At 44.0% G+C, this 18,772-nt stretch overlaps 1 protein-coding gene across 2 annotated transcripts in view; it reads left to right on the forward strand.

Annotated features, from left to right (window-relative positions):
- The first annotated feature begins 2,973 nt into the window (after nt 1-2,973).
- The window catches only part of ntn1b (netrin 1b), a 45,340-nt gene continuing 29,541 nt past the window's right edge, over nt 2,974-18,772 (forward strand). The window contains exons 1-2 of one of the 2 annotated variants that reach the window (XM_037089194.1): nt 2,974-3,352; nt 3,567-4,599. In XM_037089194.1, coding sequence (XP_036945089.1) covers nt 3,585-4,599 — 1,015 coding nt within the window. In that variant the 5' untranslated portion in view covers nt 2,974-3,352; nt 3,567-3,584. The remainder of the gene's footprint in view (nt 3,353-3,566; nt 4,600-18,772) is intronic. The other variant, XM_037089195.1, reaches the window with a different exon arrangement.

An 18,772-nucleotide genomic window follows, 5' to 3' on the forward strand; every position in this document is an offset into this window, starting at 1 on the left:
GAAGCCAAAGTTGAAATATTGTTTTACTCATTATATTGATTATTAGATGAGAAATATAGTTCACTTCCAAGTGTTGTATGCTGTAAATCAGTTGATCTGTTGGTTTTGGTTTATCAGAGCATTGTCTGAGACAAAAAAAAAAAAAACTTCTTCTCAGATGTTTTTGTTGGTGAAAAAGTTATAAAGACATACAAAAGAGTCCAGTATAGGACAGAACAGAAACATAGCCCCAGTTTGAGACCCGGGCTGGGAACTCTTGGGTTGTCTTTCAGCTGACATTTCCAAAATGTGATTATTCTCTTCATTCTTATTTCAGAATGTGTTTGTTGAGGTTTGATTTTGTGATCATTTTTCTTTTGCCTGCTTTGCGTGGTTAATCTGTCTCTTGCTGTTGTGCTGTGGGTTTGTCATGGTTCCCATGATTGAGATTCTCTGGCTTTTCCTCTGGCGCCACCATGAGGTTATCATTTGCTTTTTTTTTTTCCAGTCAAATATCTTACCAGCTGTTGATTTGAAGACCATGGAATTTAGTTCAGACATTCATGCTTGGATCAATTATCCACCACAGCTGGACAGTAGACAACTTTTTCTTGTTCAAACCACTGATCGAGTCTGTAACACTGTTTGTCACACTGACTCTGTGCGCCGGCTCTGTATTCACAGTTGCATTTCACATCCTCTCAACTTCCTCAACAAGTAGAAAGTGCGTGTGTGCGCGTGTGCGATGGCGTCACGTGTCCACCAGGTGTCAGGATTTCCCCTCACAAGAAGTCTCTCCATGAGCTGCCGTCACATCTGTGTGGATTAAAACACATCCGGAGAGTCTCTGCAGCATTCAGGCCTGATGTGCCTGCATCTTAAAAAATACATTTATAAAATGTGATATAATTAAATATTTCTGCTTTAATTTGCTTTTGGTTTTAATTACCTTTGTATGCATTCACTCAATTATTTGCTTTCCTGTTTGATTGTTCATGTATTCATTTATTCATTTCAAATTGTATATATTTATTTCTGCATTTTTTCACATGTTTACTTCTGTCTTCTTTTCTCTTTGCAGTTTCCTCTCCTTGTTTTAATCCATCCATTCTTGTTCCATAATGCAAACAGAAATAAATACACACGCCATTTACTTTTGATTTTATGTTTGGTCCAGTTTAAGGCATATTAGTTTAATGAAACATTTATTCATTGTTCTTTATGTTTTTGATTCGGGTGGTTTCAGTCCTCCATAACGCAGCAGAGCTTCACCTCTCGCTGACTACACATCACCTTCTAGATGAGGTAGCATCCACCTTTGCAAGTAACAAATGGTCTGTTGGGATGATCCACTGTCTTAACACTAAAATGAATGATAATTGATCTTTCTGTCTGTATATATGTAATTAACCTGCAGTGTTGTTTAATTTTGAGACATACTTGTTCTCAGCCTGATACCTGAAATTCTCACAAAATATCCAGCTGAGCTTCAGCGGCACGCAGCTTCATTTTCCATTAAATCGTTCTAAAATGTCCCATTTTTCTAAGGGACTTTTGAACTGGAGCTGCAGGAGAAAGTCAGAGTTTACGTGTAACTGTTCCTGCACTGCTATCCTTCTCCAGCAGCACCAAACATGCTGTCTGCTGCAACCAAACAGTGGAGATGTTCAGAGTGTGTGTGGTGAACCGGGGTGGTACTGTGTGTGTGGAGGAGCAGCAGGGAGGCTGACGGCTGCTGCTGCAGATATACAGACACTGTTCACAGGACACTGATACGGCAGGTACTGTGGAGACATTTAATGAACCCATAATGATCTTCTCCCATACATGGAACCACACTCAGCGTTCAGACACTTCACACACGATGTGCATGATTACACTCAGGAAAACAAAGTCATCTTACATTCACATCAACATTTTTCTGCCTTCTTTTGCCACAAAGCATCCACCACTGACAAATAAATGTATCAACACAGAAAGCGACTTACTCTTAATGCTATAAGGGCCTGGCCGACACCCAACACATCCTCCGACCTGGCTGTTTTCAGGTTCATGCTCAGTGCTGGGGGATCTGTTCCAGCCCAGCAGGGAGAGGAGGAGGAGGAGGAGGAGGAGGAAGAGGTGAGGTGATGGGCTGGTCCTGGAGAATGGGCGACATGTCTGCCCGATCCATCATCTGCTCCGTCTGGGCAGCAGGGATGATACATTAACACAGAAACTGCTCCTTAAACTCTTATGTATCTCGTTACAAGTTACATTAAAGGAGAAGATCATACATACGAGACCTCTGATTAACTCATAAAACAGGATGCACTGTTACAGATCTGACTACAGGTTGATCCATTTACTAAATATATTGTGTGAAGTAAGCAGGCCTATCATCAGACATCTGCAACATTAAATTAGATGCATAAGGGTGAATTTAATATATAATAACAATAATAACCTGTAAGATTGAGTGCACTTTGCTGATAATAACCCTAATCATCTACTCTCTTCTGTACTTGTAGTAGTCTATTTAATGGTATGTGTGTTTTTACCGGAATGAATGAACGTATGTGCATCAGTGCAGCAGTGGGACATCAGTGTACACATTTAAAACACCAGACTGTGCAGAAACAAGTGACTAGCTTTAAAAAAAAAAAAGTCAGTCAGCAGAGAGTGGAATAACATCCGGCCAGCCTGGAGTGTGACTGATTCACTGCACGTACAGGTGAGTAACAGCTGAAGAATCTCGCCTTTCAACCACTCACTCAACAGGTCCGTGTCCTCTGATGGCTCAGCTCTCTAACTCTGAACATAAACACTCTTAATAATTAACATTTAGGATGGAGCTTTTTTTTCTCAGTTTATAATCCTAACACTGAGTCTAAAAGATACTTGTGATACTTGAGTTAGTTGAACACATTCTTCCCCAGTTGGGGTTAAACATCATGCTTGTGTGTGCCTGAGTATATGAGTATGTATTTTTCTAACATGCAGTACCGAGGAGCTGCCGGAAGATGTCGCCGCTCCCTCTCCCTCCGCAGAGACGCTCAGGAGGCTCCTCTCCTCTTCTCTCCTCTGAATGACTGGAGCCCCTTTTTCTCTGTTGTAAGACAGAGGGAATGGGACAGACAGAGATAGAGGTGGGCAGAGGTGTGACGGACAGAGGCAGAAGGGAGACTCGGAGCCAGCTGGGCTTTTGCCATATCTTATTTTTATTTAGGGATTTCCAAGGAGCGGAGGAAAAGGCTCCGGTGGTGTAGTTGTTCGTGCGTAAACGGGATAGGTTCCCCCCCCTCCGCCCCCCAAATTCTCAGGAGTTGTTCTACACTTTGAGACTGAGCAGTTTGTTTGGAGGTAGTGTCCTGGGTGGAGTTTTCTTTGCCTCGTAAGATGATTTCATTCACATCTAGTTCTCTTGCATGGTTGTGCGTCCAAGTTTTCCCATCCGAGCATCATTTACTGTGATTCTCCTGCTTCTCCTCTCTTGTCTTCACCACCACCATCATCATTCATTCTCGTGTTATTAATTCTGCTGCTCTTTTTTTTTTTTTTTTTTGTCTCCATTACTTTTTTTCTTCTTCTTTTCTTTTTGTCTCCAGCGCGCTGCACGGATTACAATGCAAAGGGTTTTGGAGGTTTGGGTCACCTTGGTGACAGTTTCTGCGCTGGCGGAGCGGGTGTGCGGAGGGTACGGGCTCAGCATGTTCGCCGCGCAGTCTTCCCCCCCGGACCCGTGCTATGATGAGAACGGGAACCCCCGGAGGTGCATCCCCGACTTCGTCAACTCCGCGTTCGGGAAGGACGTGCGCGTGTCCAGCACCTGCGGCAGCCCCGCCGGCAGGTACTGCGTGGTGACCGAGAAGGGCGAGGAGAGGACCCGGGACTGCCACACGTGCGACGCCGGGGACCCCAAGAAGTCCCATCCGCCCGCGTACCTGACAGACCTCAACAACCCGCACAACCTCACCTGCTGGCAGTCCGAAAACTACGTGCAGTTCCCGCAGAACGTCACCCTCACCCTGTCGCTCGGCAAAAAGTTCGAGGTCACCTACGTGAGCCTGCAGTTCTGCTCACCCAGACCCGAGTCGATGGCGATCTACAAGTCCATGGACTACGGCAAGTCGTGGGTGCCGTTCCAGTACTATTCCACCCAGTGCAAGAAAATGTACAACAGGCAGAACAAGGCGGCGATCACCAAGCAGAACGAGCAGGAGGCCATCTGCACGGACTCGCACACGGACATGCACCCTCTGACAGGCGGACTCATCGCCTTCAGCACCCTGGACGGCAGACCGTCGGCGCACGACTTCGACAACTCGCCCGTGCTGCAGGACTGGGTGACGGCCACCGACATCAAGGTGATCTTCAGCCGGCTGCACACTTTCGGGGACGAGAACGAGGACGACTCGGAGCTGGCCCGAGACTCCTACTTTTACGCGGTGTCGGACCTGCAGGTCGGAGGACGGTGCAAGTGCAACGGGCACGCTTCGAAGTGCGTCAAGGACAGAGAGGGGAACCTGGTGTGCGAGTGCAAACACAACACGGCGGGACCGGAGTGCGACAGGTGCAAACCTTTCCACTATGACCGCCCCTGGCAGCGCGCCACGGCCAGGGAAGCCAACGAGTGTGTGGGTAAGTCTCCCTCTCGTTTGTCCTTCCCTGCCGAATCATTTCACTTTTCTCTCTCTCTCTCTCTCTCTCTCGCTTGATTATAATATTCGATTCGTGTAAAATGTATCACAAATTAATCACATTGTGGTGATCGGTGCGTCCCGCCATTGCGCGCAAAAAAAATGACGCACGAGCCTGTTCCTTAATTTGATTGACTGATTGATTTTTTAAAAACATTTTTTTTTCCTTTCCGGGAGTGACATTTAAAACACTAACACACACACACACACACACACACACACACACACACACACACACACACACACACACACACACACAACTCTCATCTGGAAAGTGAACGCTCTCGATTTCATTCTGGAGAAATGTTCGCGCTTGTAAACCCAGATTATCAGGAAGGGGATCTGACTTTTAATGAGGTGATAATTAATTTGGCTGTGGCTAAATAAATCCCAGAGCAGGAGGAGGAGGCCCCGAGCTGAAATCACACCCTGAACGGTAAAAAGGAAGAAAAAGGGGGAAAAAAAGAAAAGAAAAAGAAAAACAACCATCCGGATTGTTAAAAAAAATTGAAGAGACGGAGAAATTAAATTAAACGTTCAAACTTAATTAAATTGGTGAAATGACTCATTCGACAACCAAAGAGATTTATTTATTTATTTTTTTGCCTTTTATTATGTCGAGACTGCACACAGGCACAGGAGAAAGTGACACGTCTTCACATAAAACTCAGGCTTTAAACGTAAATACAACCAGATGAATTTAGGCCCGAATTAACTGCGAATGGATGAAATAATTGTTGGATTCGGTGCTTCAATTTTCTAACTGAAATTTATGTGATATTTATGAAACAGCGGCCCGTTTGAAGACACTTAAACACACATAATTTAGCTGATTTGTGATAATCATTATTCGAGGCCAGTTACAGCGCACAGCACACAGTCCGCGGGGATTAAAACCAAAGTGCTGTTGCCCATTTTTTAAATTGTATTTTTCCAGAGGCTACGTATTTGTTCAGTGTGTGCACTTTGTCGACCCCTTGATTTTTATCGACATTCTGAAGAAAAGAAAAAGGCCAGGAAGTCATTTCAGCCAACACAGTGCGCCTGTCCCGATGCGTAATTGCGCCCTGACCCGCGTTTCCGACTGTAGTAGGAAGGAAACGTTGCAGCTGCGGAGATAGACTGCAGGGGCGTGTTGTGTTTCCATAAGCAGGTGCTATTACAGATTGGATGGCCGATTAAGGCGGGTTTTATTGACATTTTTGGCACGTAGAGTATAAACTGCTACTTTGGAGCCAGCAAAGCGCTCAGAGAAGGAGGACAAAAGCGCGAGGTAATCTGAAGCCAGATTGGATTCTCGCGGCGAGTGTATTTGCTGTGATGCTTATTTTCAGCGGGGTTAGGGTGGGGGGGCTTAGATCAACAGCTCAGGCCTCCCACCCAACCACACAACCACCCCCAACCCCCCCGAGCTGCAGCGAAACAAACCTGGAAAAGTAACAAGTTCCGACAGTGCCATGGTTTGCTCAACCAAACGGAACAAGTGAACAAGTTGTTCCCCCTTGGCCTCCGCCTTTTGCCTCTGCACCGCCAGCACCTCGGTGTATTTTACTAAAACAAAAGGTTGTCACTGGTGGCATCCATCTCGCTGTCAGTGGGAGGCCCCTCTTTCACCGTCTCGCCTTTTATTTTATTTTATTCTATTTTTTTTGTGTGTCATCAGATAAAACAAAAAAACAAAAAAACAAAAAAACCCTGCAGAAGCCAGACTGAGCATGTCTTCCAAAGAGGAAATAATAAGGGTGGGCCTGACACCTAAAAGCATAAAAGAAGAAGACCCAGGGGAGGGGTTGTTTCAATTGAGCAGTGGGTCCATATGGCCTGGCAGTGGGGATGCAGAGTGGTTTGGTGCTAATGATCTGTCTGGATTCCTCCTCCCTGCTGTAGGACATCCACCTACTGAGAGAGGGAGGTGTGGGTACGGGAGAGGAGCTGCTCTCCTTCACTGGCTGCAGGCATCAAGGCAGTGAGACAAAGTCAATTTCCCATGACTCTGCCTGCAGGGCTGCCATCAGTTTGTCAAGAGGCATTTATGTTGGCAGCAGCGGCTTTTACATTCCAATCAGCCCAGCCTGCACATATCACAAATGTGTGCATAAAACCAGGGCCGGAGCCAGAGGGGGTGACCCAGGGGTGGCACAGGCCTTCTTGACTGGCCACCTGCCAGAGTCAGCAGATGATGGGTTGTTTGAGTCGTTAGCAGCACTGATGGGTGGAGCCCCGGGACCAGAACCAGAGCCAGACATGACCACAAAGTGAAATAAAATTCAAAATGAATATAGAGAGGTACCCAGAGTGATTATAAATTACAAAGAGATGCAACATGACAGCAAAATTACACAAAATGACCAAAAAAATAAAAAAAATAAAAATAGACTAAGAGATGAAAAATGACAAAGAGAGATACACAAATTACATAATACATACACTGATACAAAATGTGTATAAAGAAACCCAAAACCACCACAAAGACTCACAATTGAGAGTTATCAAATGACTTCAAAGACATGACTAATTACAACAAAGACACAAAAATAAATGAACTACAAAGAGGCTTGAAACAACTACAAAAACAGACATAAAATGACCACAAAGACACAAAACAATCACAAAGAATTGCTAAATGACCTCAAAGAGGCAGGAAGCAACCGCAAAGAAACACATAACGACTACAAAGAGATTCAAAACGACTACAAAGAGACACGAAATGACTACAAAGAGACACAAAAAATGAACTGAGAAATAACAAATGACCACAACAAAGACATAAAAAGAGACACATTATTTATGACGGGCCTTTCCGGTCCAGTGTCCAGCTGGCTGTAGGCGCTTGGAATGAATTTTGTCTAATTTAGCTGTTTATTTGGCCATTTTTAATGTTAGGTCACTACAAAAAAATTTTTTTTATTAAATCAGTAATTTTTGAAAAACAAAAACAAAAAAAACCTGAAAAGGTCTACATGTGCGTGATTCATTAATGCATGGTAATGTATGACCATGACCTGTAATCTTTTATGTAGATGAATGGAAAAGATTGAGAAACACACCCACACACACACACACACACACCCACACACACACACACATGGTGACACGTCAGGCTCTCCTGTCCCAGGCAGCTGCTTCATATTCTCTCCGTGTTCGGCGTAGCACTGACCCCTGACAGTCAGGCCCCCACTCCTCTCCGGCCTGACTGATGGGCTGTGAAGGGAACTGTGGGAAACTTGCGCTTGCCAAGTGGGTTTTGAGGCAAGTTGAAAATGGTAGCCTTAGTCACTCATATGTGTAATTTTGCACGTTTGTTCAATTTCAGCTCTGTTTTTGCTGTCACCCTGCCATGCGATGTTCTGTTTTATAATGGCCGAGAGTCAGCTGGAGCTTCAATCAGTCTTGTTTTGTTACACTTTTGATGTGCTTTTAGACGAATCTTCTCCTTCACATGTCTGTTCTCATGACGGAGTGGTGTATCTCTGGCTTTAGACGTGTTTGATTTGACGGAAAATGGAGGAGAGGGCACGCATGGGATGGAGATCTGCGAATCTTTGATCTCGAGGTCTGTTCTTGTAGAGATCATTTTGTTTGGTGCTCTGCTCAAAGTATTTTGGCGCTCATCAAACCTACACACAGATCTTTGTGAGGAAGAGCCGACGTGTTTGCCACCCACAAGGTAGCTGAATTAGGATATGATTGTATCAATTGCCGACTGGCTCTGCTCCCAGTCTGTGCAGCTCATACTGGCACTCTCTCCAACAGCTCCAAAAATAGAGTGTGGAATATAAAAACAGGCTTACTGATTTTTAATGAACCGACAGATTTGATTCTAAATATAATGGATGAGATTTGAGAGAACTAATACACCTCTGTGTTGAAATTAAACATTGGCCTCCTGTAAGTCGTGTAATGAGTCGAGAGCAGTGCTTCCTAATATTATCCACCCCTGTCAGGTGAACTGAAGTTCATTTCAATTTTGATTTTGTTTAACATTGCTCAGTATATGAAAGTGGCTCTTGCAATAATGGATTCATACAATCAATGTTAGTTTCATTAATTGCATTTGTACAAACATCACGTTAATGTTTCAAGCAATTAACCCTTAACTTCAGCTAATTAATTCAACCATTTATACATTACCTTTAGCTAACCAACCCATCTATACATTACCTTTAGCTAACCAACCCATCTATACATTACCTTTAGCTAACCAACCCATCTATACATTACCTTTAGCTAACCAACCCATCTATACATTACCTTTAGCTAACCAACCCATCTATACATTACCTTTAGCTAACCAACCCATCTATACATTACCATTAGTTAAGCAAAACCATCTACATGTTACCTTTAGCTAAGCAAAACCATTAATCTGTAGCCTTTAGCTAACCAAACCATCTATAAATTACCTTTAGCTAACCAACCCATGTATCCATTACTTTTAGCTGACCAACACCATTAATACATTACCTGTAGCTAACTGTTTCAATCATTCATCCATTATGTTCTGCTAACTAGGGTCAGGGTAACTTCTCTGTTAAGTCGCTATCTAGTTTTTACACACTCTCAATCGCAACACATGTGAAGCGACTTGCGATTTCTTTTGTGTTTTATATCAGTCGAGTTAGTCAGCAGCGTTTCCCTTTGCTGTGAGTCTCTGGACTGGACACATCACATCAGTTAGTACAGCAGTGCTTTGAGAAAACAGCATCATGTATTTCTCTGAACTACAAACCACTCACATTACAGAAGCTCAGAGAGAGGAGAGGAGACAGGCACGAGGAAGGCCGACCCTCACAGTACAAGGACAGAACTTTTACCATTGTCTGTTTTACAGACCCACGCCACATCTAAGATCAGCCTTCCTGTTTAGCTTACAGTTGCTTATTTGACTCATAAGATGCCTTTAGGGATGCAGGCTGACAGTGTCCCCGCGTCGGCCCAGTCTCTGTCCATGTGTCTGCCCGGGGACACTGACACTGTTTCTGCTGACGGCGAATGTGCCGCCCGCCTCCCCTGGGTTGCCAGGTTGGGCCAGGCCGGGCCTGCTCACCATCTGGGTCTCATTTCAGCTCCGTGGCAGCAGCCCATGTGTCGGGAGAGAAGAATTTCAGTAAAACATGATGTCATAGATGTTCTTGTAATAGAAGTTGCACTGTCTCGCTCGTTCACCGGTATTTTCGCTCTCCTTCCCTGTCTCCCTGTCATTCTTTGGCCCATCGCTGTGTGCCAGCGCCAGGGGGACAGTCAGCCATTTTCCATTTAATGTGTAAGCTGAGACATATTTGAGGGTTCTGACTTCTCACATGAATCCATTCAACAACAGCCAGAGGACATTTCTGTGGTTGTTTTTGTTTTGTTGACTTCTGTTTTGATCGGTCTCATGTTTAAATACATTTCCTTAACATATTAATGCCGTAACGAAAACAGGCTGTCGCATGAAAGATGCATGAATTGAGCAGCATGATTAAGTTTAGGGATGAGACTGACAACGAAGCAGTAGTAAGTACGAAGTAAGTACGCGTCCACCTTGAGCAAGGCACCGAGTCCCCAGCAGCTCCTTGGGCTCTGACCTTTGACCTCACTCTTGTTAGACAGAACAGAAAACCTCTCATGTGGGGGATGAATTTAAGCATGACAAATGTAAAATAATCCAGTAGCAAACATATCTGCAATGAACATTTTCCTGCAGGAGAGAAAAGACAATTTTTTTTGTTCATTCTCCCTGTGGTCCACAGCAACCCTTAACAATTCCAACCTTCAGATGTGCTGTGAGAATAGTCTAAATAAGACCAAGACCTGAAAACAAAACAGCAAGGTACCTGTCATCCAGGACACGGAAACAGAAATAACACATGTGGGAATAAATAGCTATTGGGTCATAAAAGACATGAAATCTGGAGCGGCTCAGAGGAGACAGGTGTGCTGCAGGTTAGAGGACATTCAGGAACCTTTTGGACGTCACGGCAGCGTTAAATGTTCCTTGAAAACCCCATCAGGGGCCGGAGTGTCGGTTAGATGGATAGACGAGTCTCAGTCATCCAGAACGTGTCGATGCTTGAGTACAGCTCGGGGGCACCTGGGGAATTCAAAGGGTTCGACCAATAGGAGTTCAGAGAAAGCGAGGGCAGACGCTTGTAAAAAAAAAAAAAAAGAAAAAAAGAAATATGTGAAATATATTACACCAATTGCTTTCAATCAGCAAAATCAAATATAATGAGACTCGTGTGTTTCTCTTATGAGCATCTTCTTTTGATTATCTAATTATATCAGTAAAAACCGCCTCTCAGAAATGATTCTGAATCCTCCGGTGACACACAGGGCCAAAGCCAGCAACAGAAAACTGGAGCTGAACCTTGTGGAGAATGTGACAGGAACCAAAGTCGTCCGCAGGGACATGAGGCACATTTTTTTGTTTTCACTAACTTTCCTGCAAATCAGTCACAGTGAAATTGCTCAAGATCTGCCTGTGTGCGACTCCTCAACGCAGGGTCGAGTTTCTCCGCCGCAGAGGCCGAAATGTATCAGAAAAAAAGGGAGTTGGTTTCGTTTCTGCCTCCAGTTGTATACACTTCTCAAAACCATGTGGCGGTCCTGAATATTTCAGCCAACAAACTACACATCAGCTGCTTTTTTGCATGAACACTGACACAATTCTGTACCATACAAAATGAACAAGGTAATATCTTAATGGAACAATAACTTTCACAAAGTCAGCATTTACCCTGTCCGTGTCTGTTGTCAATATTTTCTTTTTTTTATGTGTCATACTAAACCTGAATTCTGTTTGGAGAAATAATGCCAGTGATGCATTTTCATGCAAACTGAAGACAATTTTGTAACCTCAGCTAAAATTAACTCGATTAATTAGGAGAAGGAAAACAAACGACAAAGTCAGTGAAAAACGCACAACGTTCCCCCCTTTTTCTTCATCGCCTGATCATTTTCCTACGGTCCCTTACAAAGCAGCATTTCACGATGACTCTGCCCAAACTCCTCCATGCTTTGTTCTTGACGCTCTCTGTTTGCTCTTTGCTTTCAGAGGCTTCATTCAAATTTCAATTTGATTAGCACAACCTCCAGAGAGCGCTGGCTGCCCGAATGGTGGGAAAATTAAATCTTAAGTCATTTTCTTTTTTCAACGGTTTAGAAAAAGGCCAGTAATGACAACGAGATATACACAGTCAGCAGTGAATGATGTAAACCTTGCATAACGTAGTATAGTCATGACTGAACAGAGTTAAATGTTGAATTCCTGACACTACCTTATATTGAAGTAGCTGTGTTCAACAGCACCATCCTCTACGTGTCTTTGATATTATTCACACGCGAACGGCACTAACAGCAGCCATTGTTTCGTGGCGTATCCCATAACATCCTCTAACTCTGTCGTGATTAGGGACGAGAGAGAACAATGCTCCTGGAATTGCTCTTTAATCTGTCGCCTCCAGCCCTTCTTGCAACATAAGCCTATGTGACTTTGCTAAGAGGTTGCTCTGTATACAATGAGACCATAAAACAAAGAGATGTATTTGGGGGGGATCTCAAAAAAAAAAAAAAAAACAGAGAAAAGAATCCAAGCTCTGCAACAATCCGTTGTCCGCTGAGTAAAGGCTGCATGTTTTGAGGATTTTTGTTTTGTTGAGCTCATAATTCAATACAGACACGATGGTTTGAGCCAGAAAGGTTTCACTCAGGCCTTTAAGTGCACACTGAAGAAAAAAAAAAAAAAAAAAAATCTTGTTCTGCTATGCTGCGGACGGCGGTTTCAGAGCGGTGACTCAGTGTTTAGAGAATACGTTAGCTTTGATTTAGCGTCTCTGCAGCGCGGGCCGTTAAATATCTTGGCACGCATGTTGACCAACATGGAACATATACAGGACGCAGAGGGCAGTTCCACACGCACAGATCATTGTGTTTGACAGAGAGGTGATAACTGTATCAGCCGGCTTGACATGCTGTGCTGTGTCATAGTTCATACAGGCAACAGTAGCACTGATGCATGCCTCCGGTAGCCAAAGCAGCTCGACCCCACCAGGATGCAGCTTCACTGCAATGTAACCAAACAGGCTGCTGTTTAAAAAGAAACGGAGTTACAGACAGTTTTAGCTTCAGCACTGAGACCACGAGTGAGGTCCAGCCTTTAAAGAGGATTTACCAGATTCCTGAGCGAGATTTGAAGTTTGTCTCTTTGCACAACTATGATAAACCGACACTCTGAAGTCAGGGGCCGTCTCAAAAGTGCACGTGCAGTGTCCAAGAGAGCTCCAGGGATATCCCTCAAGATTTCATGCCAACTTTTTTTTTCCTATGAACAGCCTCCAGATTCAGTAAGTTGTAATGATACATTTTATTCATATAGTCGCTTTCCAGAGCTTCACGAAGTGAATGAATAAAAAAACAACAAGAAAACAACACAAAGAGGCGGATCAACAGACAGCCAAACACAAGAGAAAATAATTAAAACAGGTTCACCCAAACAGTTTTTTGCAAAAAGCTGTGTAATCTTTCAAACACAGCCTCCAGATTTTGAAAAAACAATCATGTTCAATCAGTCATGTTAAACAACCTTTCTGTGGCCATGCAGTGTGGTGGTACAGTTATTAACCATTCACTTCCTACACAGCTCTCATTTCAGAGACAACTGAACATTTTTTTTTTGGGGGGGGGCTGAAAGACCAATTATGGTTTTTAGCTCGGATCATTAATTTTGGTAAATGGTCCACATGTTGTGTTATTTCAGCCTCTGGTATGAATATGAAAAAGACACAGACACAGATCATTTAGTGGCGGGTGAGGGGGGGGTGGGGGGCTTTGGTTGCGTCCCTCGCCGCTGCTGATGCGCTTATTGAGTGAGTCAGTGTGAACTGTGACCCGAAAATGCAAACGCTACTCTCTGGGCCTCGTCTCTGCTCGTCTGTGGGCGCGTAAGCACAACAGACGCCGCTGTGTGATGCAGTCGGCGGACCCTTGAGTGGCTGGGACGGCTCAAATTGTTTGTTTTCTTGTCTGTTTATTTGAGCTCGTTCGTGTTGTGCCCTGTTGTTCACCGAGCCAAGATGAAATAGATGCACATGTTTGTGCGTATGTGTGGATGCTCGGCTCTTTGTGTCCACCGTCTGTCTACATGGAGCCGACTGCCGGGGCTTCCAGGGTGGCATCGGGACCACCTAGTGCGTGCACATCGAGCCCCTTTGAGGCGCTGAAGCAGGGCAGGCTGGGAATGATTAATGGGCCAGCGGAGTGACACGCTCCGCGGCTCAGCTTCAGACCCCCAGCCAGCTCTCCTGCTGCGCTGCCACCCGACACAGGCAGCTCAGTGACAGCGCTGTTTGTACGCCCACACACAACACCCCCCCCCCCAGTGTCACTTACCCGACTCACCCTCTGTGCCACTTCCCCCTCGTCCCCCCAAAAAGCATTAAGGAACTCTGCACTGGAGGCATAAGCTCCTTTGGCTGGTGCCATCCTCCCTGCTGTGCTGTCGACACAGGGGTCTTTTTACTGGAAGACAAAGGCGACAACTGACAACTGGATCAATTATAGCTGAATAAAGTCTTGATCCTTATTAGCATCGCGCTTACAGTAAGTCCGCGGGGCCTTTTTTTCTTTCCTGCGGTTTTTCGGGACGTTACGGAGCCGTCGGCGCTGAAATTCAACCGCAGCTTAATACTCCGAGCATCAGGAACGTCAGCTGCTAATTACCCCGCTCCTTGTTTCATTAAAACAAACAGAGCGCAGACATAACAAGCCCGCCTTGGAAAGGAAATGGAGATGTTGGTTCCCCCCCTTTCATATTTATTTTTCCGCACGACTTCTGTGCGAGCCCGTCCAAGGGTCTCTGCAGCTCCATAATGGATTTTTCTACATCCTCCTGTGCACTGCCTCCATCTCTCACATACCCAAGTGGCCAATTCTTCTCCGAGAGAGAGAATGAGGAACCACTTATTGGATTTGAGGGGATATCCAGCAGGGGAGATAGAGGCGAGGAGAACTCATTGGCTACCAGACCCCGGTCCCCACACGACTATAAATATCCCAGGGCTCCACATCTGCTCAGAGGAGGGAAAACCTGGGGATTCATCAATTGCAATCCTCCCTGTGCACGCTTGTGTGTATGTGACAGAGGCTGGTCATACATTGAGCAAAGGCAGAGGATTAAGCCGCCTTCCAAGTCCTCCATAACTCTTCCAGTCCGAGCGGACGTGCAAGACGGAGGCTCAAAAGAGTTCCCATCCTCTCCTCGTCTCTCGTCCGGGTCACCTGAGCTACCGTGGAGCAGATTCTTCACACGCTCGAAACCTGAACAGTAGAAAAGGTCACTTCCTTCCTCTCCTGATTGGCCGAGCTCTGACACATACATCAGGCGGGTTTTCCTCCCTTCCCTGCAGGAAAACCAGAGTGTGATGTACACACTCATCGCACAGCTTGCGGCGTGCATACATGTGTATGTGTGTGAATATGCGCCACGTTGTTTATTTATACAGATAGCGAGGCTCCATTTCTCATGATAGTGAGTCAGAGATAGCGCTCTGTATCTGGTTCCCACTTACGGAGGCAGGCCGGGGAAAGGAATGACCTCAGAGCATGTTAGATTACACCGTGATGTACAACAATCCTGGAGTGCCTGGGCTCTGTTAAGCAGGTCTTTATGTTCCGGAGTGACAGGAACGTATCTGGAGGTACCCAAACAATGGACTTATCACGCCGAGCAGAGGACAGTTAAAGACACAGACGCTGGCTGCGAGGCATCGTGGTTCAGTTTGGTGACATCCATGGTTACTGGTAGTCACAGCAAGTGAGCTAGCTACTTTTTTTTGAGAAATGCAACAAAAGAACAATTGGTGCGTCTGCTTATAGTGCAGCCAAAAAGAAAAAAAAAAAACAGAATCTGTTGTAAGTAGTTTTCCACACAACAGAAGCAGCAGCGGTGTCAGCTCACTATATCTGCGACCAGTTGTTCCACCACCCCCTGTGTCTTTTACAAGTGATCCGCTGACTAGTAATGCCTGATATCACCATTTTGTAGGCACAGACCTGTTGGAACTGTTCCAGTCAGTGTGAACCCCAGTGACAAATATGCAGTCCAGTGTTAATCCAGTGTTAGTTATGGTGTCATGGTGTCAGTACATTACAGTAAATAGTGAGTCTGTTATCAATGATTTAAAAATGACAAATACACACAAACATTTGTCCGACACTAGCAATAAAAACTCTGGTCAGATGAATGTTAATACATTGAATTGTTATTGTTGGAAAAGGTTTATAGGATTATATCGGTGGAGGGGTTAAGCAGCAATTTGGTGTTGCATCTCTATATACTTGAGGACTTGCAAGTGACAAATGCAAGAATGTAAGAACTGGCCACCTGTCAAAGGTTGCTCCAAGAGATGGGTATCACTGCTACTAACTGTAGCCGCCTTTAGCTGATTAGCTCAGTTAGCGCAGTGACTAGCGGTCCGGACTGGGAGCTCCGATTGGAATTTGGAGACAGGACGGGCTGGAGCTAGCTGGCAGAATGCTTACTTTAGCTGGTATACCTACATTCATCATCTTTGACATAACACCAGAACATTTTAGAACATTTTTTTTCTTATTGTACCTTTAATGACATCATCAAGGTTTCTGAATTATCAGAGTGGAGGTTACTTTGGACATTTCTCTTCAGAGCCACACAAGACATCATACAGTTGTTTTCCCGGGCTCAGCAGTACTGATCTCGGTGTGTATAAAGAGGGCAATGCCCCTTTAAACAGTACACAGAATAAAAATTGCTGCATTTTCGATCATTAATGCAGCTGAAATGAATGGGAAATGAACAGCCCAAACAACTTAGTCAAAGAGGTTGAACTGACTGCCAGGCCCCCCAGTACTGGATTTTCTTGTTGATCTGCGCCTCCATGACATTTGTTTTACTCGTTACTGCTGTGGTTTTAAGATTCACCGGGCTCCTGCTAAGATCGCCAGTGGTCGGCGTGCCTGAGGAGGAACCAAGGCTTTTCCTCTTCAACTCAGTGCCATGGTCCTGGAAGCTGCCTAGCAACCAGACCGAAGTTTTTAAATCAAAATTAAGGCCCTCTTAAAATGACCTCTCAGTATTTCCATTAAAACAATCTCTGTCCATTAGTTTCCTTCTTTTTTTTCTCCGTCATTTACACATGGCGACTGCAGCGCTCAGGTCGTGACCTTTTTTTCCCCCGAGATGAGCTGCGTTACATGAATAAAACACTTGACCGGACTTGCGAAGGGAGAGCGCACACCAGATCAGTGCATCTCCGCGCACTGATAAGGACTGGGGAAAATACCTGCACTTTAAATTCACCCGAGATCATCGAGATATAAGGTTAAATGTGTCGATGCGGTCCAAAAGCACACGGGAGGGATATTTTTGACAAAGGGATGTGGCTTGTTATAAATAGGCCCGTGGAGAAAAGGAGAGAAACAGCACAATAAACATGCCACAAGACCGATGGATTGTCACCTCAGCCTCGTGATTTACAACCTAGTGGCTTCCTGCCTCCATCTCCCTTATTCCCTCTGCACAGGGGAACACAGCGGAGAGTGCACGTGCCAGAGTGTTAAAATAACCTCCCCGCTCTGTAGGGAAGATTTGGACCCCAGCCTAACACTGGCCCACAGCAACCTGGCCCTGTTTAAATGTTTCATACAGGTTTAGTCTGGAGAGCGTCCCCTCAGACCACAAGCCCAATTATGCAGCATTCAGATTTACTGTAAATACAAGCTTCCCAACTGGAGAAAAGTATTCAGGTCAACCTCAAGTTGGTGATTATGGTCGGGATAAGTGGGTGATTTTCAGATGTCTCCCAATTGTGTCAACACTCCAACCAGAAATCCTTTTATCCAAATTACTCATAAGACACAAGGAGTAAGGATTTCACAGTAATTGAGACAATTCGGCTCGAATGGCAGAGAAACAATATGGTGCCACTAAAGACCGCACCACTCACAAATTTCATGTGATATCTTTCATCTGTCCCAACCGCATTTTCTACTGACTAAATTTGTGAGTAAACTTGTATAGGTGATAGAAAGGGATCTGGCAACCTACAAAGGAAATGTTGCTCAACAACTCCTCATTCATTAGCTGGAGACATGGACATAGACAGATAAGAACTAAGAAGATACAAGCTCATGAGTTTGATTAAACAATGTTTGTTCACATTTTTGATCTTTATTAATAATTGTGGAATTGCTGAGCTGCAAACATTAGTCTAATGTATAAAATAGTTAGCTGAAGTTACTGGATAGCCTAAATGGTTTCAATTGTCAGCAAGAGGTATTATGTGAACAATTTAACTAGCTAAAGTATCAGATACATGGTTAGCTAAAAGTAGGCTACTGGATAAACAGTGTGAATAATTAAAACAATGGATACATTGTTGAAAAGGTTAGCTGAAAATATTGAATAAAAGGTTCAATTAACTAAAATAACAGATACAATGCTAAAATAGCCAACTTAAGGTAGTGAGTAAATGGTAAACATAGTACTGAACAATATAAACAAATGAACTAATGAGAGATATTGAATACATTGCTGCAATAATTAGTGTAAAGAGTGTAAATAATTGAAAAAGTTAGCTTAAAGCATTGCTAAATAGTTACAGTGGTTAGCTGCTGGATAAACAGTGTAAATAGAACAATGGATACATAGTTGAATTAGTTAACTAAAAGTATAGGATAAAGGTTTTGTATAAACAATTTAACTAACCAAGAGTACGGAATTCATCGTTGGAATAGTTAGCTAAACCTAGTCTACTGGATGAACAGTGTAGTCTAGTTAAAACAATGGACATATATTTGATAAAGTTAGATAAAAGAATTGGATAGGGACTCAAAATAACTGCAGTCATTGCTGAAATAGGTAAAAGCATTGTTAAATTGTTTAAATAGTCAGCTTGAAGCATTGGATAGGCTAGTAGGATGCAACAGTTAGCAACATACTGTAGCCTATTGGGTAGAACATTTAAATTGCTAAAAGTACTGAATAAATGGTTGCAATATTTAGTTCAAATTGGAAAAAGTAATATTTGATAACTATACACACAGTAACATAATAGCTGGTTGACCTATTTGAGTGGCTAAAACTATTAAATGAATGT

Source organism: Acanthopagrus latus, chromosome 23 (genome assembly GCF_904848185.1).
Source record: "Acanthopagrus latus isolate v.2019 chromosome 23, fAcaLat1.1, whole genome shotgun sequence".
Classification (NCBI taxonomy): Eukaryota; Metazoa; Chordata; class Actinopteri; order Spariformes; family Sparidae; genus Acanthopagrus; species Acanthopagrus latus.